We start from the raw sequence: 27,242 nt of genomic DNA on the forward strand, positions 1-27,242 counted from the left end.
GATGCAGCACCTACTGGACTTTATTTACAGAGCAACATAGGAATTGCTAGATTGAATCAGACCCCAGACCCATCCCATCCAGTATCCCATCTGTAACAAAGGCTAGCACCAGATTCATCAGAAGAATGTGAGAGAGCTCAGCAATAGGCAGATGTGGGAAAATCTGCCCCTCCCGTTAGGGCTCATCCTGGTCTGATAGTTAAGAGATTGGCCCTGAAGCATGAAGGCTTAAATGCCTTCCAAAATCTGTTGTCATTAATTCTAACACTGGATATTGTTGATTCCCAATTCTTTTTTAAAAATCTTGTTAAATTCTTGGAGTCAACTCCTCCCTGTGGCAAGGAGTTCCAGTTTAAGTACACATTGTGTGAAAAAGTATTTCCCTTTATTCTTTTTTTTATTGCATTTTCATTTTGCTCCAGTTCCATCCAATTACAATGTAATAATAATCAGATTGTAAAAGAATAAATATGTAATGGTTCTACCTAATGGTGCTGTGGTAACAATGTTTCAATTTTTGGCCATCAGCGGTCAGTGCTTGATGCCATGAATGAGGAGTGTCTGGCCACAAGTTCTACTACAAAATATATTAACACTGGCATAATATTCCAATTCTCTGGGGTGAAGGTGTCACGTATGCATTTAAAAGTGGCCACTTATTGCTGCAGGCTAATACACCCTTTTGAAACAGCATCCAACCAACTACACCAACACAACGTACATATTAAATACTATATACTCACAACTCTTTGAAAGTCTATATACAAATGAGCAAGACATTATTTCAGTAAGATTGAGCTGCATACCTGGAGTTCTCGAATATCAAACTGCTCTTCAAAGACATAAGCAGCATCCGCACCTGCAGCAAGGCCCCCCATATTGGCCAGGTAACCACAGTAGCCACCCATTGTCTCAATGATGAACACACGACGCTTGGTTCCACTGGCTGACTGTTTGATGCGATCACATGTCTAACCAAAGCACAGAACATTAGGGACATACGCAAACGTGAACAGACTCTCAACTGTGATATTTATCATATATTATGTGATTCTTTATTACAATAATAAGATTTCTGAACTGCATTACTATATTATATATACACACACACACACACACACACACACACACACTATATATGCACATATACACTCTCATGTCAATTGTTAATTCTGGAGGAAAATATTTCTTCCAGGTCACATCTTGGACACTATATTCAAAATCAGGTGTCTTGGTAATGTCACGTTTGCTTGTGTTGTCCTTCCATCTGGCTGCTTTTTGAAAATGTTAAAGGAGAAACTAATCTCACGGCACATTCTTATTCTTAAAGCTTTGGAGTAGTTATATTGGAGTTTTGTAGAGATATAAAAATGGAGTTTGCTTTCTGATCTGGCATATAACCAAATTTAGTCAGTCTCTACTTTTTACTGTGCACATGACTGAAGAAATCACTTTTGATACTGAGGAATTTTAAGTTTCCTAAGAAGTTGTCTTTACAATTTGAATTTACGAGACTGAAGTCCTAGGTTTCTATTGATCTACGGTTTGCTTATCCAGAGGGCTATTCATGCAAATTTCCATGACTTGGCAGCAACAGAGCCAACTTCTCCTACTTCATGTCTATAAACACATACCGATTATGGGAAACTGATCTCAAACCACATCTTATCTAAGATTACCTAGGGAGGTGGTAGAATCTCCTTCCTTAGAGGTTTTTAAGGTCAGGCTTGACAAAGCCCTGGCTGGGATGATTTAACTGGGACTTGGTCCTGCTTTGAGCAGGGGGTTGGACTAGATGACCTTCTGGGGTCCCTTCCAACCCTGATATTCTATGATTCTATGATTCTATGAATGGGTAGGAAATGTTGTTCACTATGAGGAAATCTGTTGGCTTACAGGAAGCACAGGAGATGATAATTTACAGCAACTTCTATCAGCACTGCCTGTGAGTAGCTTAAACAAGCCTCCCTAAAAATAAATTTCAAAAAGATGACAGCTTGATCAGAGGACTAAAGAGAAAACCCCAAAACAGCATCAGATCAAGTCTAAGAGTATTTGAAAAATGATTGCCAAGCATCCCTAAACTCAAATGATATTCAAGAATATACCAAATGATATTAAAAAACTTTGGTAGTTATTTTCACTTCTTGTGAAAGCCACATATGCACAGAGCTGTCTTGCAAAACTGTCTTAAAATTATTACACATTCAGTCATTACTAGTATGAAGATAATGGGGAGGGAGGAAGAGATGTTAATTGCTCATTAAAAACCTTTCCTTGAGGGCAAATAGAATTTTGCAAATCTGGTTTGTGGGTCCAGCTGAACTAATAGGAAGCCAGATGAGTGCAAGGATCTAGCAAATTCAAGATTATGAAGTTCTTGCCCTTTATGAACAACGTATTTAGAAGGAAACATAAAAAACACCCCTCAAACCTCTGGTTTTTGAATGAGTAACTATAGATGCAGTTCTACATTTGATGTTCTTCTATTCTGCTTGTGGATTAATTTTTCCACATACAGCCTTAACATCATTTATTTTTTGATATATAAAGAAAGGTTCTGAGCCTGACATTTGCATTAAATACCTACCTACCAGAGCACAAAACAAATAAAGTTTAAACTGGTAAATGGGAAAGCCTAAAAAATTAAAAAGTCATATGCATTTAACATTATCATGAATGACAGCATTTAAAGCACGAATAACTATATTATATATTTATACATACATATATATATTTACTTTAGTTCAACTACCAGAGCTATAACAAATATATATATATCCACAAATGATCAAATAGATTGATCTAAACATGCTGTCCCATATTCTTTTAAAAAACAAGAAGTGGCTCCAGAACAAAACACATCACATATTAGTTCAGATCATGCACTTGATCAGTTAGTTACAATGGCAAACCCTTTCTAGCTATCTTGGTTCTTATAGTGTGCCCATATTGTGTTCTCCAGTCTTTTCCTCACTGAGTACAGCTCAGTGTAAGCTCTCAATATGCAATAAACAACAGCATACTTGTAACAATCCCTGCTGCTTTCACGAATGGCTGACTTATGATCACACCAATTCTAACTCTCTCGAAACAATGCTTAGGATTTCATGGAGAGTAAGTGTATACATGATGACATCAGTAAGGAAATCCTGGCTTTTAGGTGCTGGGGAAGTAAATATATAGGCCAGGCTGTTCAAAAATGACTTGGCTGCCAAACTTGAGATACCTCAAAAGGGCCAGCTATTCATGCAAATGCCTGTTCTCACTTTCTCACATTGTTAATAAGAAATGGGAAGCATTATCTCCTGCAAATGTAAACTTGTTTGTAAACTTGTTTGTCTGAGCGACTGGCTGAACAAGAAGTAGGACTGAGAGGACTTGTAGGCTCTGAAGTTTTACATTCTTTTGAGTGCAGTTATGTAACAAACAAAAAAATCTACATTTGTAAATTGCACTTTTACGACTAAGAGATTACACTATAGTACTTGTATGAGGTGAACTGAAAAATACTATCTTTTTTTATCATTTTTACAGTGCAAATATTTGTAATAAAAATAATAAACTGATTTTAATTACAACACAGAATATAATATATATGAAAATGTAGTAAAACATCCAAAATATTTAATACATTTCAATTGGTATTCTATTGTTTAACAGTGTGATTAAAACTGCAATTAATCAGGAAAAAATTTTTAAATTGCGATTACTTTTTTTGAGTTAATTGCACGAGTTAACTGCGATTATTCAACAGCCCTATTTTTAATCCTTTCACACCAGAGTCAGTGTTTCACAGAACAATTTTTACTGACTGTGATGAATACATCATAACCACCAGCACTCAGAAGTTAAAATTCTGGCATGAAGCTTTTGAAGAATATGAAGTAAAGAACAACAATGTCTGTTTGCTTAAGCTGCTCTTTTAACTGCATGATCACACAGGCATCCAGGAAGCTGGGGAAAGGTTTTATTCCTCCTACTTTCCTATTACAGGACTTCTTCCAACATACAAAGGTCCTGAGTCTGCAAGCACATTAATAACTGTACTTGTGAGTAAAAGTAGTTACTGATAAGCATAAGCATTTTCAGAACTGAGTTCTCCCTTGGTATAGAGGGCATTATTTAGGGAAGAAGCACTTCTATGAATTACATTATCATAGCATACTAGTTAATAATGCTTATCTGTTATTTTCAAAGAGGCAGATCCTCAGCTTGCATAAACCGTCAGCTGAGGATCTCACAAACTGTTTTACAAGGATATTACTATTCCTCGTTTATTGCTGAGGGGGACAGACTCAGAGAGAGTAAGCGACTTGCCCAATGGCACATACAATGTCAGTGTCGGAAGCAGAATTAGAACTCACGAGCCAAATTCTGATAATCTTTTACTACAGAGTGAAGCACACTGCCTCTCCTAAGAATTCTGATATTCAAAAAAGAAGCAAAGAGCAACAGTACACTACTCAACCAAAGACACTGGCTCCAAGACAACGGTGCAAACCCACAGAACTCAAGAGGATTGCATGTGTGCAAGCCTGGGCAAAATTTTCCTCATTTAGTTTTTACTCAGAGCAACACGGATGAAGCATTACTGAAAGCTGAGTGGCCTATAATAAAAGGCAGCGGGATAGAAGCAACAACTGTCGGTATTTTCTATCTTGTCTGTGGCCATTTACCATTTATAACTTCTTTTGTTGTTGGTACTTCTCACGTTTTCAGTCTTTGCCAGGTGAATCACTATTGGAGACTTTGGCCCCACTGATATCAGCCATGTTACCTGCTGTATGCAGAGTTAGATTCTGCTAGTGCTGCCACCACTAATGGAGCTGTTATGGTGCCAATACAACAATGGGAGACTAGGGGAAATGCCACAGTAAGCAAGGACTAAGGGACAAATCCTGATCTAATTGAAATTAATGACAAAATCTTCAAACACCAAATGACACACTAAAAATGTTCTATTTCTGAAGTGATGCCAAGGAGCCAGAATTGGAGAATCAGAGGATTCTGCACATTGTCTATTGGCAGAGCACACATGTTTTATCAAATAAGAACAAGGATTACAGGCAACTAAGGGGAGCTGGAACAGGCCCATAATGTGCAAAATGCATTATTCTGGTCATACAGCCCATTTGAAATCAAACTGTTGGCAATTTAAATGGAAGCATGCACAATAGTAATCAGAAGTAGTATCTCAATGCTGTTTGACTATAAAAGGAAGTGATACCACTGTAAGCCAAGCTTTGATGTATCCAACTTGTAAAATGTACTTTCTCGTTATACAGTACTTTACGTGTTCCAGTCATTAGGCGTTAAATCAGCACAGCACCTAAGCATTTGCTTAACATTTATCATATGACTAGCCCAGTGGAATGCTTCATGTTTTAAGACTGGACTTATGTGGTTTGCTGAACTGGGATCTTATTCCGTCATTGGTCCATTCCTTGGGTCATTTACTTTTTTTTTTTTTTTTTTTTTTTTTAAAGGTGCATGGGTTTTTATTCTTTCAGTTAAGTATAGCAAAGTAGTCCCATGCAAATTAATTTTAAACAAAAAAATTTATATACTTTATTCTTATTGCAAACATACAAAGGTTCTAAGAACGCATTGATTAGTTACCCTAAAGCCAATATCTAAAACACCAAAACACAAGCTAAATATTAGCCAACATAATTGATTTAATTTTAATTAGATTAATCCTCAATCAATCTGGAAAATGTTGATTACTTTCTGATCACAGGAGCTTAATGTTTTAAACTAGAATATTTTAGCAAACTAAATGTTTCAAGGTCTTGCTAGTATCACAACAAAGACAGACATTGTACAGTTTAATTTTCAAACGATATGCAGTCTTACCTCCACAATAGCATTCAGGGCAGTGTCAGCACCAATGCTAAAGTCGGTGCCTGGCACATTGTTGCTAATAGTAGCTGGCAACACACAGATAGGAATGCAAAACTCCTCAAAGCGAGCACGTGCTTCAGCTAATTGCAGACAACTTTCATAGGCCTGAAGCAGCGGTACAAGTATTATTAGCAATTCACCCTTGCATATGGATAGCAAATTATTATGCATTCAGCTAGTGGCTCCTTGCGTGTGATGGGAGGGTTGGCTTTCCATTGGCACAACAAAATAAAATTGGTGATATTAAGGAGGGACAAAAAAAAAAGTTTCCTCTACATACCACAACAGTGCACTGGGGTCGCATTGGCACAATGCTCTTCTGAAGAAAGCGCAGAAGGAAGTTAATGTGAGTTAGTACAGACTGAAAATGAAATGTGGATAGTGCAGAGGTCTGAAGTAGCTACGCAGAAATGTAGGCAGCATGAGTGTACTAGAAATAAGTCACCTCAAAATAAGTTAAATGAACAAACACTATTCTATATACTAAATAATTTAAGGAAAGGTAACTAACACCTACACTCAGAAGAAAATGCTTGTGGATACACTACTATTATGGACGCTGCTTTCTTTAGCTACTAGTTTGTCCTAGATGGTGAAGACACACCTCTGTCACTGAAAGAAAAAAATCATGAAAATATGGCCCATGTTTTCCAAGAAGCATGTACATCAGGAGACACCTGTTTTTGTGTGTGCAATTTGGATAAGTGTGCATAAAAATGCAGGGATATTGCACAAGACCATATATTTTGAAGTAACATTTTAGAGGCTTTTTGAGCGGTCTTTTGGGGATTTCAAATCCCATATAGTCAGAAGGTAAATATATAGCGTGTGAGGTAGTCTGTGTATTTTCACAGGCTCCAGAGTTCCTAGTACTCTGTAGCAAAGGACTATACAGATGCCCCCCGACATATGCAACTGTTCCATTCCGGAAAGCCTTGCATAACTCGAATTTTGTGTGAGTCAGACATGTATACCCATGCGTTACGCAAAATTTCTGCAACTCATTTCTGGCTTATGGAACTTTTTCCGTAAGTGCGAATTTGCACAAGTCGGGTCTTGCGTAACCCAGGGAGTGTCTGTAGAATGTGCAGTTGTTCTGACTCGGTGAGTGCACTAATCCAATTGTTCCTCAATATACAGTAATCCTGAACATCCATTGCATAGAGAATGTGAAAAATCCCCACATACTTCATGAATCTCCAAAGGAAATCCAAATCCTGTAGTCCTTTTTGTTTTCACTAGTCTCGTTCTCCCAGCGGGGAAAGGGTGCACAGTGGGGTGGGAGTAGGTATAAAACACTTTATTGCTACATCAGAGGAGAGTTCTGCAGGCCAATCAGTCTCCCCCAACTAAAATGCATCAGATGTCTGTGTAGTGGTGGATTGTAAGCAGGAAATGGGAAGGGAAGAGGTGATCTACCTGGGACATTTCCAGGAGGGAAGACGGGGGATTGGAGTCTATGTGGAGGGTTCACGTGGCTTGGAGGTATGATGTGGTGGCAGGAGACCGAAGTGAAAATCTCACCTCCAACACTCCATCCCTGGGTATTTTGGAAATGTAACTTTCACTTAAAGCTAAAACTGGGATTTGACTGATCCCAGTGTCACTTCTGGATTAAAGTGCTGCCCAGTTATCTTTGCAGTGCTGAGAAGTGCCACAGGCAGGAAAGAGGGGAATGGCATTTGTCTTTCAAGATCAGCCACTGGAAAACCTTGATGGGGAAACTTCACAGAACAGCCACTACCCCAGCCCAGCCAGGCTTCTTCAAGTTTTTCCTTACACCAGAAAAAGATATACTGACTTGGGAACTGGTTTTGTTTAGTAAAGCCTCAAAGCAGGCAGGATACCTGCAAAGCACTGATGAGCACAGCTGCAGCGTTTTAGCCAAAGACTTTTGGGGAAGTGGTACAGTTAGAGGGAGATTTGGAGCAATTACTGGCACAACCATTTAGTTAGTCTGGAATGAAAGATACACTTTACTTGCATTAAATACTGCGTCATTTCATTTGATGCAAGTGTTTTTAGCAAACACATGGGTGAACACTGTGCGGTAACCAACGAATACTACTGTATGAAGACATGCAACAACCCAGTATCACTGTTGCAAACCCCCCAAAACAGTCACTTTATACAAAGGGTATATTTCACACAGTCTATAGAGGGTTAAACAATTAACAGATGGTTTAATAAATGGTTAATCAATTGTTATAGATTGTAATACAATCTAACAGGTTGCTTATAACCACTAGCCTAGAACACTGATTGTTCATGTCTATAACATGCTTATAACATCTATGAATCAGTTCCAACCCTTTATAAATATACCCTTAATATAAAATGTGACCAAAGATACTATATAAGAATATGCAATAACTCAGCATCACCCCTCCTCTACCCAGCTCCCATTTGCTGCTGTTTCTGGTTCCTTCCCCAACACGGTTAGATGATTCACCCCCTTAGCTCTGCTGTTTCCCTGACAGGCTGTCTCCCCTCCCTTACACATGGCTGGTATGAGGCTCCTCCTCTCCAGTTTTTCCATTCTCCATCTGTGGCTGGCATCTTTCCTTCTCCCTCCCATCTTACTCCGACATCCCCTAGGGGTAATCCTGGGCAGCAAAAGCTGTGCACAGGCTAGTGTGGATAACCACAGCAGCAAAGTAACAGGGGGTAGCCGTGTTAGTCTGTATCCTCAAAAACAAACAACAACAAGAAGGAATCTTTAAAGACTAAGACTTATTTGGGCATAAGCTTCCATGGGTAAAAAACCCACTTCTTCAGATGCATGGAGTGAAAATACCTGGTCAGTGTAATAATGCATCTGTAATTCTCACTCCATGCATCTGAAGAAGCGGGTTTTTTACCCAAGAAAGCTTATGCCCAAATAAATCTGTTAGTCTTTAAAGTGCCACCAGACCCCTTGTTGTTTTCACAGCAGCAAAGAGAGTGCAGCACGGGCAGTTCAAGAACAGTACAGATTCTGGGTACGAACTTGGCTCACCAGCCCGCTCTGAAGCCTGCACCGTGCTATCTTCACTGCTACTGTTACCTGCGCTAGCTGGACTCTAACTAGCTCAGGTAGGCTAGACTGTGCACAGCTTTTGCTGTGCGGACATATCGTAAAATCAAGACTTCTTCCTGTCTCCTACTCAGCTCTATATTTCTCTCTCTTAACCCCTTCAATGCCCATCATGGTTTATATTGTTTCCAAGTATTTTTCCTCATCCTCTTACCAGGCTTTGTTAGCTATGAAGGGGGCTGTAAATTAGTTTCACTCTGTTCAATCAAATGCGAAGCTCCCTGCCTTCTGTAAAATCATGCTGCATAATTTTCTCTGAAATCCTCCTTTGGCTAGAGATTTGTGCTGCAGAATCCAAGCTTTCGTTTAAAAATCTAGCCTTTAGTGTTATAAAGAAAACAATTTGAAAACATTGAACAGTGCATACTTCCTGAGTGCTGTGTTCCTGAGTTTGCAGACAGCCTGAAACAACAGCCTTGATTCACTTTCATGGATCGTTAACACTGCAAACATTTTAATTTAAATATAATCACTATGTTAACGACCTAACTGATTTTTTTTTTATTTTTTTGAATTTTTTTTAAGCAGAAACTACCAGCTAGCATGCTTATCCCACAATCCTCAAATGTCTCCTACGCCCAGCTAGGTGCCAAAAGTGCCAAATGCTACCTAGTCAACAAACAAACCTCCACAAGTTTGCCCCAGATTATCTCTGCAATGCAGTTATACAACGTCACTACAAAAATCTTTGGCATATCAAAAATGAAACGTAGGGACAGCATAAAATTAATTCAATTTAACATCAAAACAAACAACACAGGACAAACTGTACTGCGCATAAGATTCGCTTTTTAAATATGTGAATGATAAAAACCCTGCATTCTAAAATGCAAATGAAACTGTCATAGAATTTCCAGGGTCCTGTGCTAAAGAGCCTCAAAATCCAAGAACCTTGCTACACAATTTAGGTCCCACAGCTAAGCTAAGGGCACAAGCCCTTTACTGGAACCTAACCACTCTTTTCTTTAGGTTGTAAATTCTTCAGGGCAGGGAGTCCTATTTGTTGGTAGTTCATCTTCCATTCAGTGCTCTCATGAACCCTCCCTAATTCAGAATTTTTATATGTATATTAGTTGCTACCTATTAACGCTATAATACTTTTCCTGATTCCAGTGAATGGGAAGTAACCAAGAACTTTAAAAGATGCCAGAGCACCACTGGATGATTAGCAGTTGTCTGCATGGAGAGAAATACCCTGAACTACCCATGATTTAATTTTGGAGTTTGATTACTTCAGAATTTAGTTGTGGTTAGGAGAGATATTTTACTTTTTCCTTACAGGCTTCATGACAATAAGTATCATCCTTGAACACATTTTATATACAAACACATCTTGGGCAACACAAGGCATACAATGCAATAACTAACCAAAAATTATACGTGTAGTATGTACAGAGGACAATTTATCTGATTATGGAAAATAAAGCTCGTCAGTTAGGAAGTCAGTATCCTATAATGGCATTTAAGATTGTGTTAGAATGTCTGAAAAGTACTCAGGCATGTAAGCACTGACAGCTGATGTAACTAGCCACTCTAAACTTTTTCAGGATCTCAGAAACCTACCTATACACATACCACAGGCCTCATTACCCACTAGCAGACCACATACTTACCTTATTGCAAACTGAGAAAATTTACAAAAAGATTGACATTTAAGTGAGAAGAGTAGTAATAAAACAATTGCTTTGAATCCCTACAACTAAGTTTCGGGTCACTTTAGCATTTCACTTCAGCAGGAGTACAAGGACCATTAACTTCACTACCAATGTGCTTCAATACTGTGCTAGAGGAATCACCTGTAGGAGAGCTCATTATTCATGCCTGTGCAATATCTCCACTCACTATTCTCACTCGTACGAACTGGAAGGAGACCTTCTATTCATATTTAACAAGCCAACTGGCCATTACAGAAGGTGATGTCACTACTCATCATGATATCATCGTATGATTTGGATGACCATAAAGCGAAAGAATCTATGTCACTGGTGGGCACCCGACCCATCAGGGTAATCCGCTGCCAGGCCGCGAGACAGTGTTTACATTAACCGTCTGCAGGCATAGCTGCCCGCAGCTCCCAGTGTCCGTGGTTTGCCATTCCCGGCCAGTGGGTGCTGAGGGCAGCCGGGCCTGCAGACGGTCAATGTAAATGCTATCTCGCAGCCCGCCAGCGGATTACCCTGACAGGCTTGTGAGGCCCAGGGGCCGCAGACTGCCCACCACTGATCTATGTACCATTACCAATTCTCTGAGTGGCCCACCATAACTTCAGTTCAGATGCTCAGAGGGCAGAAGGCTTACACAGCTTACAAACTTTTGTAAAAGAAAAAAAATCCTTTTATTTTTCTTAAACAAAAGACTTTTAAAATGAAAGGTTAGTTCTCTTCACATCTGAATTGAATCTATGGCTTCCTGAACCATTACATTTTAGATACATCTCAAAAGAAAATCTAGGAAGAAATAAAATACAAGAATTGTACAAAATTCTAGCCTCTTATTAGTAAAATGTATCAGCTTCAAAATAGATAAAACTATTATATTAACAACATGGGAATATTCTCTGACTGCTCTCTAATGAGGTTATCTGAAATTTAAACCCAGTGTATTGCAAAATATTGCTGTGTGTCCTGCTCTGTGTGAAATAGTCTACAAGGTCTATAAAGATGACAGTTAGGTAAATGCAGAAAGCCTATGATGAGAAGAAAAGCAGGCATCATGCATTACAGCATTATTTTACTTACCTTAATTTGTTGTCAATCTTTTTGGAATGGAGAATTTTATTTACCAGAACTGGAAACAAGGCCAACTTAGATATAACATGGACCATGTGTAAAGAATAATTTAGAACTAAATTTTTAATCAGTCGTTTACAGTCTTGACAAGGGCAATATTATAAAAGGGAAAATAAACATCTAATAATGCATGAGGATCTAATTTTGCTAAAAGTAAATAAAATGAAAAGTTGACTACTTTATATACATGTAAGTTAATAAGTATATAGAAAAAAATTGATGTTAATGGTCTTGGAATTAAGAAACTTGAGAAATTCTTCAAATATCTCAAAAATGTCAGATAAGGACTAAAATATTCAAAAGTACCTAAAGGTATGTGCACACTGCAATAACACACCCACAGCTGGCCCATATCTGCTGACTTGGGTTTGCGGGGCTCAGGCTGTGGTGCTCTAAAATTGCCATGTAGATGTTCGGGCTCAGGCTCCAGCCTGAATGTCTATTTTACAGCCTCTCAGGCAAAGCCTCTTGAACCCAAGTCAGTGATGTGGGCCAGATGCAGGTGTTTTATTCCAATACAGACCTATTCTAAGTGACTTTGGAGCGGAAGTCCCATTTTCAAAAGCGACTTGAAAGTCACAATCTTTCACTGAGCATCTTGGCAAATAGCCATTGATGGACCTATCCTCCATAAACTTATCTAATTCTTTTTTTTCAACACAATGATACTTTTGACCTTCACAACATTCCCTGACCATGAGTTCCACAGGTTGACTTGGCATTGTGTGAAGACGTACTTCTTTGTTTGTTTTAAACCTGCTGTCTATTAATTTCATTGGGTGACCCCTTGTTCTTGTGTTATGTGAAGGGGTAAACAACACTTCTTTATTCACTTTCTCCACACCAATCACCATTTTATAGACCTCTATCATATCCCCCATTAATTGTCTCTTTTCTAAGCTGAATGGTCCTACTCTTTTTAATCTCTACTCATCTAGAAGCTGTTTCATACCCCTAATAATTTGTGTTGCCCTTCTCTGTACATTTTCCATATTCTAAAATATCTTTTGTGAGATGGGGCAACCAGAATTACACACAGTATGCAAGATATGGGCATAGCATAGCTTTATATAGTGGCATTATGATACTTTCTTCCTTATTATCTATCCTTTCCCTAATGGTTCCTAACATCCTGTTAGCATTTTTGACTGCTGCTGCACACTGAGAAGATGTTTCCAGAGAACTATCCAGAGTGACACCGAGATATTTTTTCTGCTATTTACTTCTCTCCACTTTGAAAACTTACTATTTATTCCTACCCTGTGTTTCCTATCTTTTGACAAGTTATTGATCCATAAGAGGGCCTTCCCTCTTATCCCATGATTTCTCACTTTGCCTAAGGGCCTTTGGTGACAGACCTTGTCAAAAGGCTTTCTGAAAGCCCAAGTACACTATATCCTGCATCACTCTTGGCCATATGGTTGTTGACCCCCTCAAACAATTCCAAAAGACTGGTGGGGAATGATTTCCCTTTACAAGAGCCATGGTGACTCTTTCCTGACACATTGTGCTTATCTATGTGTCTGATAATTCTGTTCTTTGTTACAGTTCCTCAGATTTGTCACCTAAAAATAACTGCTCTGGTGTGGGAATCTTCCCTCGCATCTTTTGCAGTGAAAACTGATGCAAAGTAGAGCATTAGTAGAATACCTACTTATTGGAGAAACATCTGAGAAATAAACCCTAATCTTTGCAATATATAAGGACACCCTGTAACTGTTTACTGTAACTGGGTACACTCTAATGTTGATGTAGAGAAGGGATTTCCTCTTCTACACTGCCATAAATTGTCACTAGTTTTTGACTTTAGGCTTGATGGTGGTCCTTTATTCTTTTTTTCTCCCCTCTCCCCTGTATATGTATGCAGAAAAGATCACTTGTGTGTATACAGTGTTATTGTAGCCACATCATGCCCAGGATATTAGAGAGACATGGGTAGGTGAGGTGATATCTTGTATTGCACCAACTTCTGCTGGTGTGAGCGACAAGCTCTTCTTCAAGTCTTGGTTCAATAAAATATATTACCTCACCAGCTTTGTCTCTTTCATTTGTGTGTATGTGAGAGGGGCAGCCTCATGTTATTACTTTCCAAAATCCAAAAGTTAAAAAAAAAAAAAAAAAAATCTATAAAATGAAAATGGAGTCTTTCTATACAGTGCATGTGAAAAATGGTTGGAATGTCTGGAGGAAAGAGAAAGCTAAATATACCAGGACTTTTCAGTTCAGTGTCACTTGCATGCAGTCACCAAACCATTTTGCAGATTATGCTTCCAATGTTCTGGTCTATAAAATATCCACTTCTAGCCAATTCAATCAGCATTAATTTGAATGCTTTGTTAGTAAGCACGCACACTTGAACAGACTTACATCAGTTATAGTGTTCAGAGCAGTATCTGCACCAATGCTGAAATCTGAACCCGGTACATTGTTGGATACAGTTGCAGGAACCATAACCATTGGAACACAGAACTCGTCATATTTCTCACGGGCAGCTGATAATTCCAAAAGTCCCAGGTAGGCCTGTTGGGCACAGGCACGGTGAGAACAATTAGAAGGGATAAAAAGAGGACAAGGGTGGAATTATAACATGGATGAGGCCACAGGGAGAGCCATTTTTTACCACAGCACATATCACACATTGGGATAATAAGGAACCACTAAAATCTAACAAAAAATACATAAAAATTAAAAATATCACACATTTAAAATCTGAGACAAACAATAAGTACTTCTTTCACTCCTAATGAGATATATATTTTGTACATACCCAATGCTCTAGATAATAGGAAAATGTTACTGTATAGATCAGATTCCCATACATTTTAATATCATAGTTATTTTCATTTAAATTCCCTTAATCTCATCGCTATGGACCCGATTCAGGAAAATACTTGCAGGCACATAAATCTATCCACATTCAGGAAGGCACTTAAGGATGTGCTTAATTTTAAACATATGCTTATGTGCCTTCCTGAAAAGGAATGCTTTCCTGAATCAGGGCCTATATGAAGTAAAAGTTATTTTGGTGAAAAGACTAAAATCCTTGTCTCCAAAAATAAAAATACATTTCTAGATTATTGATCCAAAAATTAAAATATATTAGAATGAACTGAACATATGAACTGGAGTGGCTTAAACAAGATGCCAGGGTGCAGTTTTTATTATAATTTAAAGACTACTATGGGGCCTTTCAAAGATGCCTACATTTCTTAGGAACACAAGTCCCATTTGAATTTGTGCTCCTAAGTCACTTAGGTTATTTTGGAAATCTGTTCTATCCTGCTGTCTTACATTTTTTTCCCCTCAATTAAAGGTATTTTGTTTTACACTTACTATCAACTATTCTGCATTCCAAAGCTCCAGAGGCATGGATCATCTCCAAAATTTCTTATCTCAAAAGCTCTCGCTCTGTTCCATATGTCAAAATTCAACATAAGCAAAATTTTACTTATGGGGAAAAGAAAATATTTTGATGCTTAAAAATGAGTGTAGTGTGTTTCAATTCCATTCCAGCTAACAAGTTAACAGAACAACTAGATAATGTACCTCAAATCCACCAATAACCATAAGGGCGTTGATGTTATTAGCACGCATCTGGTCAGCAATCTTCTCCAAATACTTTGCAGGGAGGGTTCTAAAAATAGTTAAATCAAAAGGAGAAGAGAGGTCAAATACCTATGGATATTACTGACAATACCTGTTCATTTTGGTAGGATGGGTTGTTAAATTCCCAGTATAGTGAAAAGTTCCATATTTTACACACTTAGGCTATGAGCTGGCAGGGCAGGGTGATTCCCCTGCTTGTGTACCCATGTTCACACTTGCTCTCATCAACCTAGTATGAGTATAAGTATCAGTGTAGCGTGGTAGCATGAGCAGTGGCAGTGGAGACACAGGTTTGCCATGCCAAGTATGCACCCACTGGTTTCGGTGGGTTTGTATTTGGCACGCCTAAGCCATGCCTCTCCTGCCCTACTCACTCCCTGGTACTACTGTAGCTACACTGCTATTTATACTCACTCTACCTCGATGAGAGCGAGCTCAGTATGTGTATTTGAGCAGGGGAATCACACCCCTCGCATGTAGTGTAGACGTAGCCTTATCCATAGAAAGATTTTATTTTCTAGCTATCACCTATACTGATATGATTACATAATACAATTACAGCCAGTAACAAAGGAAGCCAGGAAAGGACTTTTTTGGAAATCCATCCCAAAAATTAAATAAACTCAGTCTATTATGTCTTTAGTGGGTCTTCTCCCTCTGTTCTTTTAAACCATGAGGAGCAAATAGTTTTTATGTAACGTTTCCCCATGACCAATAGTCCTAAACTCTACTGAGGTGATTAATTTAAATAGGATAATCAATATGCGAAATCTGACTAAGTTCTTAGGTAAATGGGTTGAAAGAATGTGTTAGTCACAAGATAAAGCCATGATTGTGCAGGTTGCTCCATGCATATAGACATAATATGGGTCTGCATGGACACAGCAATCCATTCACAAGTTGTATATCACAATATGCCATGTAACCACGCTTCTTGTAACTTCATACAATACTCTGTAGCAATAGCCATAAGTGTCTTAAAGCAATGATACACAACAAGGGGCTGTTTTAATTCTGTCTCCACTGATGGAAACACATTAGTACCACAAAATGCTGAATTTGAACACCCTGAACTTAAAAGAGAAGAGATGTCAGGTAAATTCTCAAAAATCAAAAGAAGCTTCAATACATAAATGTACAGTAAAGTCAGCACATGCAGTTCACTCAGTGGTGGATTAGCCACTGGGCCAATGGGGCAGGTGCCCAAGGGGCCCCAGCTAATTGGGGGGGCCCCAGAAAAATGGGGGCACTCCTTCCGGGTAGCAGGTCAGGGCGTGGGGGCTTGTCCTGCTCCCCCCATCCACCCAGTTCTTCTGCCAGGGAGTGGGGTCGGGGCACAGGGGCTTGCCCCACTCCATCTGCCTGGCACTGCTGTCAGGGAGCAAGGGAATCCTTTCACCGCAACCCCGCTCCCTGGCAGGAGTGCTGGGCGAGTGGGGGAAGCTCCTGCACCTTGACCCCACTCCCTAGCAGGAGTGCCAGGCAGGGGGTTGGGACAAGCCCCCCCATGCCCCAACGTCATTTCCCCAGCAGGAACATGGGGGGGGAGAGGGGGGAAGGAGGCAGTGGTGGGGGAGTGGAAATGCAGGCGGAAGGGGTGGGGAGCAGCCCCCCACTTGCTCTGGCCCAGGGCACCACAAACCCCAATACACCTCTGAGCTCACTGAAAGGTATATTTTGGCCACTGTTTCTTCTACTTGGGTAAAGTGACCGCAGCCAAAATTACGATATTACCGTTTTGTGCCAAGAAGCGACCCTCCTTGACCAGTCCAACCTCCAACATCTCCCCAGCTGATTTCCTTTATCTACAAATAAAGTTAGAAAGAGGAGGTTCCGTTAAATAACTTTCCAAATGCTACATCTTTGGTCATGCAACAGATGCAGTTTAATGTAAAGCTTTTGGAACAGATGTTTAGCACTATGGGAGCTGCCACAAATAAGACCTGGCAAAAAAATCCCACAGCTCAGTTTCAAGAGGTTAATTTAATCTCCCTTGAAATTTTACCCTTCGCTCCCCTCTGTCAATTTGTTCCTTCTTCCTCTATGAATCCTGCCTCCATCTTTTTCCTCAACTCTGATCTTTCATCCTCTCTCCATCTCATCTCCTCCCCTTACCTTTCATGATAGTATAATGCAAGAATCCAAAGCCAGGTCCCAAACTTGGTCCTTCACTCACTCAAGAGAAGGAACAATTTTCACTCTGCTGTGATCTGACCCCCATTGCCATCCTCCGGCCGATCTAGAAAGTGGAATATGACAAACTCTGTATCCTTCTCCTCCTTGGGAGACCAGGTTAGCTGATGGGTTGCCTCTGACATGGAGGAAGGGAAGTATCATGACAGACCTATCCCCACTTTCTGAAAAACAACCAACCTTTGTCTGCCCTAAAGAGAAGTCCTTCAGGGTTTCAAAAATGCAGCATGTCACAAATCTCAGGACTTGGCTGTTGTATAGTATAGCATATTCCACTGAAGGGGTATATCTGATAATAAGGCGCAAACATGACAACAGATTCAGTGATTTGACTGTTATCTAGCCTGTGGGCTTATCTTCAGATGCTTCATACTCCAACAGCCTGTACAAAGTTCAACAGTCTGCCAAACACTCAACATCCTGCCACGGTCACATTAAAGCTGCCCTCTGTGCAGAAACAATGAACCTCTTATACAGAGAATTTCTTATCCAAGATATCCAGGGAGCAAAAGAATTCAGACTGGGTTAACCTAAGACAGGATGCTCTTAGAGTACATTTTATACAGGGCTGCTTGTTTGCAGACACATATTACATCTGCAAAAGTGTCGGAGTGAAAAAATAGCTGCAGGCATAAAATTAAGTAGGCTGAGCCTCTGCCTACTTGGACTGAGCCTGCAGTGAGACAGCAGTACAACTATTCAGATTTGTAACCATATTTCAATGGCTGGCATAAATTTTGCACCCTCAGACAAGAGAGTCACTTCTGAAATTGTACCCACTCAGGAAAGAGACTTGGTTCTTAACCATGTAATAAATGATCTCAAATTGAATATTAATGCATAACTTAACTGTCTGGTTCTGAGCCATAAGGGAATTCCGTTGCGGGTGTTCAGCACCCATATATTGCATCAAGACATCCTTAATCTCTACAGCAATGGCAGAGGTACACAGGTGACATGATCTATGTATTTATAAGTTTTTGTTGGCAATAAAGTATACAGCTCCAATCTGAATTAACTAGGTGTGTCTATATATAAGCAGTTAAATTTAAAAACCCTTGTGGAGTCAGCTCACTGAATGATATCACAGTCATTTCTGTATTTCTATTAGAAATATGACAAAAAGGTAAAAAAATTAAAAAAAAAAACAGTTTACAGCACTTTAAATACAGTCATTTCATACGAACCTGGCCTCTAGCAAAGCCTTCAAATCCATCAATGACAGCAAACATGTTGTGACCTTCAGTTATGCCAACCCTTACTGCAGATCGGACGGCAGCATTCATACCGGCTGCAGGGGCACCTACATTTAAAACTGCCACATTAAAATTAGTCTGCAAAAGAGAGAGAAAACAATTGTTAGACCGAATGTACAACAGTGAAGTGACTGACAGATATTCTAATGTTACATAGCAACTCTATCATAAAAAGATTAACAGCAATTTTCAAAAGTTTAAAAAAGCTATTCTAGATTTAAGTGGGTGAAAAGGTTTCAACACATTATCATTAAATTTTTAAAAAAAGCACATAGAAACAATCAGTAAAGGAACAAAAGATCTAGCTTTTCTAAAAAAAAATTAAACAGTTTTGACCAAGAGTTACATTTGACTTGAAGATCAAATCACTCAGGGTCTTGTATTTTCATTCTAACAGGGTCAAAAACTATGACAGAAAAAAACTCAGTTATCCACTTGGTGTCATAATATCAGTGCAGAAATTTGCAACAAAAAACACGCAAAGTAGGCAAGGCAAAGAGTGTGAAGGGACATGTTTTGGTCCAGTGGCATAACCACTAAGCATGTGTTACCAGCTGACTCATGGAACAGAAAAGACATCAGCTTCAAATTAAAATGCCTGCCAAATCCTTATGCAGGCAAGATACCATAACAATGGTCACTGAAAGAGACTCTCACAGTGGGATTACAGTTCAGAGTTCACATTTAGACAACTCAAACTACTTTTGGATATGTAATGTTTGCTATTGACTGGAATTAAATGTATTTAGGTAAAGGTGTTTAGTCCTTTCAGAGCTCAGAATGTCTTTCTGTTCAATTCTACAGTGAAGTCAGGATAATAAACATGTAATATTACAGTGATTTCACGGCTAAGGCTACAACATCAGATAGAGGTTTATGACTTCACTAAAGATCAGAGCAGAGAACAAGCTGGGCTGTAAGGAGAAAAACTCTTAATAAAACTAGATCTGCTATAATAAAGGGAAACAGAATATTTTCAGGTAATTTGTGTTTTGTACACATGCTTTTATCAGTGTCAAAGTCCCTCTTTACATTGCTTAATTATGAATTTACCTTGGTTATGTCAAAACAATTATTTGTAAGGGGCTTTACAGGAAAGCATATTCATTACTCCTCAGGTAACCAAATATACACAATGCTGTTGTAAGCTGTTCCTTTTTTTTAATAGGTCAGATATACAGGGTCCGATTCTGACCTCACACCAGATTTGGAACAGCAAATATTCTTTTCTGCAATGGAGTTATTCCTACTTCAGACTGGTGTAACTGAGACCACGGATTCTTTCCTAAAGAAACAGCTCTATGCTTTGATTTCCATTGTAAGTGCTAAAGGAAATGACAAGTCAAAATGAGCTTTATCAGGATAAAAAAAGTCAAGTTATTGAGTAAAAAATTAGCAAAACATCTTTCAGACTAATTTTAATCATGGTTCATAGAACTCTACTCAACTCAAGTCTTCTCTACAACAAGCAGTACCTGAAATGGAGAAGTGTTCTTTACAAATTAATCACTGGTTATTTTCCTTGAAAATTGTACTAAAAAAAAAAATCATTAAATTATAACTTTTAGATATTGGGCCAGATCCTGAGACAGTGTAAATCAGTGCAGCTCCATTGACTTCCATGAAGCCATGCTGATTTACACCAGTTAAGAATATGACCCATTACTTTTAAATGAAAGAAGTAAGTCTATATTCATAATACATAGAATTTGGTTTTGTATTTCCACAGTTGAAATTAATACTGGCAAAAAAAATCTTAAGGATAGAACTAAAACTTTGCGTAGTTTAACTTCTCCAGAAGGTAAGCCATGTTATTTTACATTTAGTAAGGGTGAAGCATTCAAGTGCTAGTGAACAGCAAAAGCAAAATGCAAAATAGTCTGAGCTTGCGTGGCAGCACTCATTGAGCTTTAAGCAATTTGTTAATCACATTCAGCAGCACCTCCACATTAAAATGGCATGCATTAAAATGCTCTGCCTAGATTTTGGCATAGCAATGGCCTAACTGAGGAGGAAACTCTTCCATTTTCAATCCCAAAAGAGAACAAACATTTTGTTTTTTTTCCTAAAGATTACAGATTGTAAAAAACAAACAGTTGCTAACAAAAATCATGGTATTTATGCAAATATTGCATGGGCAGTGTTATTTCCCGGCCATTGTGCCATAGAGTGTGACAGTGCATGCCAGACTGTGTTGGCCTGTAGTGAAGAGTCTAATTTCCTGTATCTGAAGCACAGGTGGGCAAACTATGGCCCGCGGGCCACATCCGGCCCCCGGGACCCTCCTCCCCGGCCCCTGAGCTCCTGGTCCGGGAGGCTAGCCCCCGGCCCCTCCTCTACTGTTCCCCCTCCCCCGCAGCCTCAGCTCACTGCGCCTCTGGCGCAATGCTCTGGGAGGTGGGGCTGCGAGCTCCTGGAGCCACCAGTGCTCCAGGAAGCATGGTAAGGGGGTTGCATAGAGGGCAGGGGAGTTCGGGGTAGAGGTCGGGGGCGGGGGTGTAGATAGGCATTGGGGCGGTCAGAGGGAAGGGAACAGGGGGGTTGAATGGGGGCAGGGGTCCCTGGGGGGCCAGCAGGAAGGAGGGGTGGGGATTAGATGGGGGGAACAGGGGGGTTGGATGGGGCAGGAGTCTGGGGGGGGGGGGGAAATAGGAGGCTGGGGCTGGGCCACGCCTGGCTCTTTGGGGAGGTACAGCCTCCCCTAACCGGTCCTCCATACAATTTCTGAAACCCGATGCGGCCCTCAGGCCAAAAAGTTTGACGGCCCTGATCTGAAGGAACACTATGCTGCTGCACACTTAGGATCATAGCCAGCAAAGCATTTAAGTACTACAGCTGACTTTCTATGACTTTAACTCTGCAAGAAATAGGCATGACTTTGCTGGATCAGGGCCTTATTATATACAGTATGTAGAATGCATGTGTATGCTTTTTTTTATTAAGAATGTATAACAAAATATTATGTTTGGGCTGCTAATTTATATGCAAGTCAAATTTAAAAAAACATAATATCAACTGTCTGTCCTAAAGGATTTTATGCTGAGCAATTTATTAAAAGTTTTGTACTGTAAACTGATATTTAAATTTTATTCTGCTGCCTTCAAGGAGATGTTTAATTTGTCCAACGACTAAGCCTTCACACATGGTATTGGTAAATCTTACATAATATTGTGGCTATTAAAAATGGAATGGCTGTGGCTCCTGAAATGTTAAAATCTTTTTGCTTACATGTGGCTGATGGTGAGTAACATTTGGATACTTCTGTGGCCCCATTGCCAGAATTTTGCATCCTGATTCTTAAAGACTAGAATAGCTAATAGAGGAATTTATTATTTGACCTCTTGGAAATCTAAAAAGATCATTATTTAGATGAATATAGAGGTGATGTCCAAGAAAAATGAATGGACTGGATAAATCATCTTACCACTGCTCAACCCTAGACCATGGAACTAGATGGTGGACTCTTGTTTGCTCCCAGGACTAAGAAGTGTCATTAAGTTATTAAAACTATGATAACACTATGGTAATTCAGATATCTACAGATCTCATGCTCTTTGCTTTTATTCTCCATTGATCTCTTCATTCTTCATTAGTATTTTATATCAATATAAGTTTTCAGCATTGGGCTGAACTCATGCAAGGAGTCTACTTGAGTTTGCAGGATCAGGCCCCTTGTTTTTTATAACCCTCTGTCAATACACATGGTATGGCTTGGGATAAACATGCCACGATAAATAAGCATTAAAAGTTTCTACAGAAAAATGGTTATCAGTACATTATGAAATCTTCATTTTACAGAAGTCAATTTAAGTTTCGTTTTAGAGTTACTGCACAAACTCTACAATTCAGGGGGTTTTGGGTGAAAAAGGCTTGATATAAATAACGCCGTGGCAAAACTGAAGCACAGATCCTGAACATTCTACCATCCAGCTGTTGAGCACAAGTTTAAAATATTTTTTTTTTAAAAAGGCAAATTAAATTTCATTACCATGCAAAAGTAAAACAGTCTCAAAACCTACAAAGGTTACTGAGCTGTCTAAGGTTAGTCACTGTGCAAATAATTACGTACACTACATGAGAGATCATCCTGTTAAAGAGAACAGAAAGATTTTTAAGTAACAGGCTACTCCTACAGACATTTTCTGCTAATTAACAACCTAACGATTGTAACGAGATAGTAACTACAATCCTATAATGCAAGGGTTCTCCGCATAAATGGGTTAATACTCAAAATTTGGTAAGTTACTCAAGAAACAAAATCTTCATCAAAAAACTTACACATTGACAAATATTTGTATTTATTTATTTTGCAGTAGAATACTAAGGGTGATTCCCTTACCTAGTATAGGAGCAATGCGGATTTACACCAGCTGAGGATTATCATCTTGCCATAGATTTTTTAGTTATTTTTCTTTCTGTAACAGGCCACTAAGTTACTATATTCTTGGTTTTGCTATTCTTGCTTCTTCCTTTCCACCCTGTTCTTATCTTTTTTCCCCAGTAAGTTTGACTAGTTTTCTGTGTGTGTTTGCCTTTAGACAACGATAATTATATAAACTGCTGTGACATATCAACAGTTCATTTACATTTTTTATCTTTAGTGAAAAACATTTTCTGGATATTTTGAAACTGCTAAGCATCCAAAGAATTTAAATCCAAAACCTCTTAACACTTACAAGACAAAACCGGAAACACTTGTTTGATCAAATCCTAACAGTTACTAACAATTACAGGCCAACCTAAAACACCCACTAATGCCATACAGAGCAAGACTATAGCCAAGATTTAAAAAAAAAAAAAAAAAAAAAAAAATTAGCCTCAAGCTAAACTCCTATGTTTAGGTATCTAAATAAATAGCCTGTTTTTTCAAAGCTGCTGTGCTGATCATCCATCAGCTTCCATTACGATCAACAGATTCTACTAAGCGCTCGGCACTCCTGAAAATCAGGCCACTGATTTAGGCATCTAAATATGCATTTTGGAACCTAATTTAGGCTCCTATTTTTGAAACTCTTGGCTTTTATGCCTAAAGATTCCTCTGCCCTGTTTGGGTTTTTTTCTGCCATTTTATTTATTTCTAGTTTTAAAATTGTCTCTACTTTATATTTCTTGTTTCCTTCATTGCCTGATTTCCTTTAAAGCATAGGTTCTTCCTGGTTTTATCTATTTGCATGTTGCCATACTTTCTCAATATTTTCTGTATTCATGTTTAAACTCTTGGCCAGTGGCTGACCATGGCAATAAATCTAAGCCAGAAAGTTTATACTCTAGCAATTCCATTTTTCCAAAGACTATGGAAAGTTTTCAGAGTAGCAGCCATGTTAGTCTGTATCCACAAAAAGAAAAGGAGTACTTGTGGCACCTTAGAGACTAAAATTTATTTGAGCACAAGCTTTCGTGAGCTACAGCTTACTTCATCGGAGCATTCTGGGTTTAGCAGGCCAATGCTCAAACTACTGAACTATCCCTCCCCCTCTGAGACTACAGAACATATATGACAGAAAACGTAAGTGGAGGAAGGGTTAGTAAACATTAGAGAAGGCATGGCCATCTAATGATACAGAGCTCAAGGATTCATGGAGACTCTTGGCCCAAATTCTGGGGATCTCAAGGCTTCTGTGCAAAGTACTTTCCTTGGTCTGTAGATGTGATGCCACTCTTTGGCAGTCTGCAAGTGCATTTGTAACACCACACCTGGGCGTGGGTCCTCAGCAATGGGTTTTGAACCTGGGACCTCTGGTTCTAAATGCATAGAGCCTCTACTGCCTGAGCAAAAAGTCTTGCCTCTGTTAGCTTAGGCTATATAAGAACAACCTCTTTGGCCCAGCTACCACTACAGGGGAACAAAGCATCACACTGAGTTGCTTACATACACTACTATCCACTCCTATGAGGGGAATAGAAGCCAGGGACTTAAAATAACATTGCAAGTAGCAGTAATAAGCGCCCTCTCCCACCCCAGTATTTTTTGCAAACTAAAATGGCATGTTTTGTTTGCACTACATGTAGAAGTCATGATATTAGCTGTTCACAACATTTCTGGGTGGCCACCTGGTATGCATGCGAATGTTCCCTAATTTTAACCTGATTTTTTTTTTTCAAAATGTCATACTGGAATAGCATTATTCACATCGTTCTTCCATAAAAAAATACAACTCATCCAACCAGGAAGAAGAAACAACAGGTGATTTATCCTACACCTCAAATCAGGAATAATGAAAATGGAGTAGTCAAAATGAACAAACCGTGAATAACCCACAGTCTGAAATTTGTTTACATAAACTGTTTGGTGAACGATTCCTAATAATGAATATACTGGTAGGACTCAAGACTGTTTCATGAACAATTCGCAAACTAGGGGAAAATCGGGATTATTTTACCACTAATCTATGCACAATGAATGAATGGTTAGATCAGGCCCACATGGCATATGCAGCTGCTGATCCCTGACTCCACCCTCTAGCCACACACACTGAGGTCTCACAAACTGTTTTGCCCGTTGGATGCTGAGGTGAAGAATCCTCCTACCCAGTGTCCTCTCCCCTTCCACCAAGACTTTCAGGTTCTTTTAAATCTAAGTACTTTGCTTTTGCATCCTTCCATGCCATGCAGCATAAGGGAGCATAATAGGAGGCACTAGCACATAGGTATACAGCAACAAGCACCATAGATATACCCATGATAGATAAGTTCCTTCAAAAGGAATTTCCTAAGAAGAATATTACTTGGCTTTAAAGGACTATTACTCTATACCAATTTTATGATGAAATTCAAAGCGTCTCCTGCCTCTATCTTTCATTAAAGTTTTGATTTTAATTATACCAAACACAGTACAAGGTTATTTTTAGAGAAACAGTTGTTAAATTCCAAACTGAATATATTGTTTTAAGATTTCTCTGTTAAAATGCTCCAGACAAAAATTATTCTGTGCACTAGGCAAAAAAAACAGAATGGTTCATTTAATTATTCAAACGGTATGACTTACCTTTGGAAGTTCTGCATCTGGTCTTCTGTGAGACAATAATTTGTAGGTGTTAAGGTTGTTTTCAAAGCTCCTAAAGAAAGAAAAATAATATTTTCATTATGTAGTTTTTAAATTCTTTGAAGAAAATATGTAAGTGTTTTTGTAACTAATAAGGATCTCTCTGTCTATGCAGTTTTGACAAGTTACTAAATTTGGCACTTTGCATCCCAAATAGAAGTCACATACATTATAGGTTTCAGAGTAGCAGCCGCGTTCGTCTGTAGCCACAAAAAGAACAGGAGTACTTGTGGCACCTTAGAGACTAACAAATTTATTTGAGAATAAGCTTTTGTGGGCTAAAACTCACTTCATAGGATGCATGCAGTGAAAAATACAGTCGGAAGATATATATATACACACACACACACACACAGAGAACATGAAACAATGCGTGTTATCATATGCACAATAACGAGATTGATCAGTTAAGGTGAGCTATTACCAGCAGGAGAGGAAAAAAAAACCTTTTGTAGTGATAATCAAGATAGGCCATTTCTAGCAGTTGACAAGAACGTGTGAGGAACAGTAGGGGGAAAAAATAAACATGGGGAAATATTTGTTTATTTTTGCATGTTTATTCCCCCCCACTGTTCCTCATACGTTCTTGTCAACTGCTGGAAGTGGCCGATCTTGATCATCACTACAAAAGGTTTTTTTCCCTCTTCTGCTGGTAATAGCCCACCTTAACTGATCACTCTCGTTATAGTGCATATGATAACACGCATTGTTTCATGTTCTCTGTGTGTATATCTATCTATCTATCTATCTTCCGACTGTATTTTCCACTGTACGCATCCTGTGAAGTGAGTTTTAGCCCACAAAAGCTTATTCTCAAATAAATCTGTTAGTTTCTAGGGTGGCACAAGTATTCCTGTTCTTTTTACATACATTATAGACTCCCAAAACCAGAGTTCTGATTTTACAGATATGATTTAGAAAGATGAAAGGGGTTGTTAGTATTGTTCTCATTACCTGCTAGTATCAGACAAGGTCCCTGCTAGAAGCAGATACAGGGTCATAATTTTTTTACAATCAGAAGTGATCCTTTTAGTGATGGAAGGAGGATCAGTCTCCTATTGCTAATCACTTTTAGCCCTGAATATGCGTGAATGGAAAGCAGCAAGATGGCCAGACTTCACTGTCATACCAGAGAGGAGAAAATTTAAGGCCAAACACTATTTCATTTTCTACAAAAGAGCTGCAACAGGAAGCTTCACTTTTACCCCTAACAGACATGAATGAGGGTGTAAGGTTGCCTCACAAAAACTGAATGGCAAGATGCAAACTTACAGCAATTAAGCGGGTTCAGGAGGTGCCACTGATTAGACAATGACTATTTCTAGTCTGCAGAAGAGAAAAGGAAACTAAGGATTTTAGTTTAGGGGATGCAC

The 27,242-nt window shown here is 39.0% G+C and overlaps 1 protein-coding gene across 12 annotated transcripts in view; it reads right to left on the bottom strand.

The window, feature by feature from the left end:
- The window catches only part of LOC119850748 (phosphofructokinase, platelet), a 79,703-nt gene that overhangs the window by 7,023 nt on the left and 45,438 nt on the right, over nucleotides 1-27,242 (bottom strand). For 4 of the 12 annotated variants that reach the window (XM_043509583.1, XM_038389211.2, XM_038389213.2 and 1 more), the window contains exons 12-18: nucleotides 25,813-25,882; nucleotides 22,897-22,914; nucleotides 18,759-18,905; nucleotides 17,113-17,183; nucleotides 15,319-15,406; nucleotides 14,140-14,292; nucleotides 807-971 (exon numbers count right to left, since the gene is read on the bottom strand). In XM_043509583.1, the coding sequence (XP_043365518.1) occupies nucleotides 807-971; nucleotides 14,140-14,292; nucleotides 15,319-15,406; nucleotides 17,113-17,183; nucleotides 18,759-18,905; nucleotides 22,897-22,914; nucleotides 25,813-25,882 (712 nt within the window). Of the gene's footprint in view, nucleotides 1-806; nucleotides 972-5,859; nucleotides 6,013-14,139; nucleotides 14,293-15,318; nucleotides 15,407-17,112; nucleotides 17,184-18,758; nucleotides 18,906-22,896; nucleotides 22,915-25,812; nucleotides 25,883-27,242 lie in introns of all 12 variants that reach the window. The other 8 variants (XM_038389212.2, XM_038389214.2, XM_038389218.2 and 5 more) reach the window with 5 other exon arrangements.

This window comes from Dermochelys coriacea, chromosome 2 (assembly GCF_009764565.3).
Source record: "Dermochelys coriacea isolate rDerCor1 chromosome 2, rDerCor1.pri.v4, whole genome shotgun sequence".
NCBI classification, from domain to species: Eukaryota; Metazoa; Chordata; order Testudines; family Dermochelyidae; genus Dermochelys; species Dermochelys coriacea.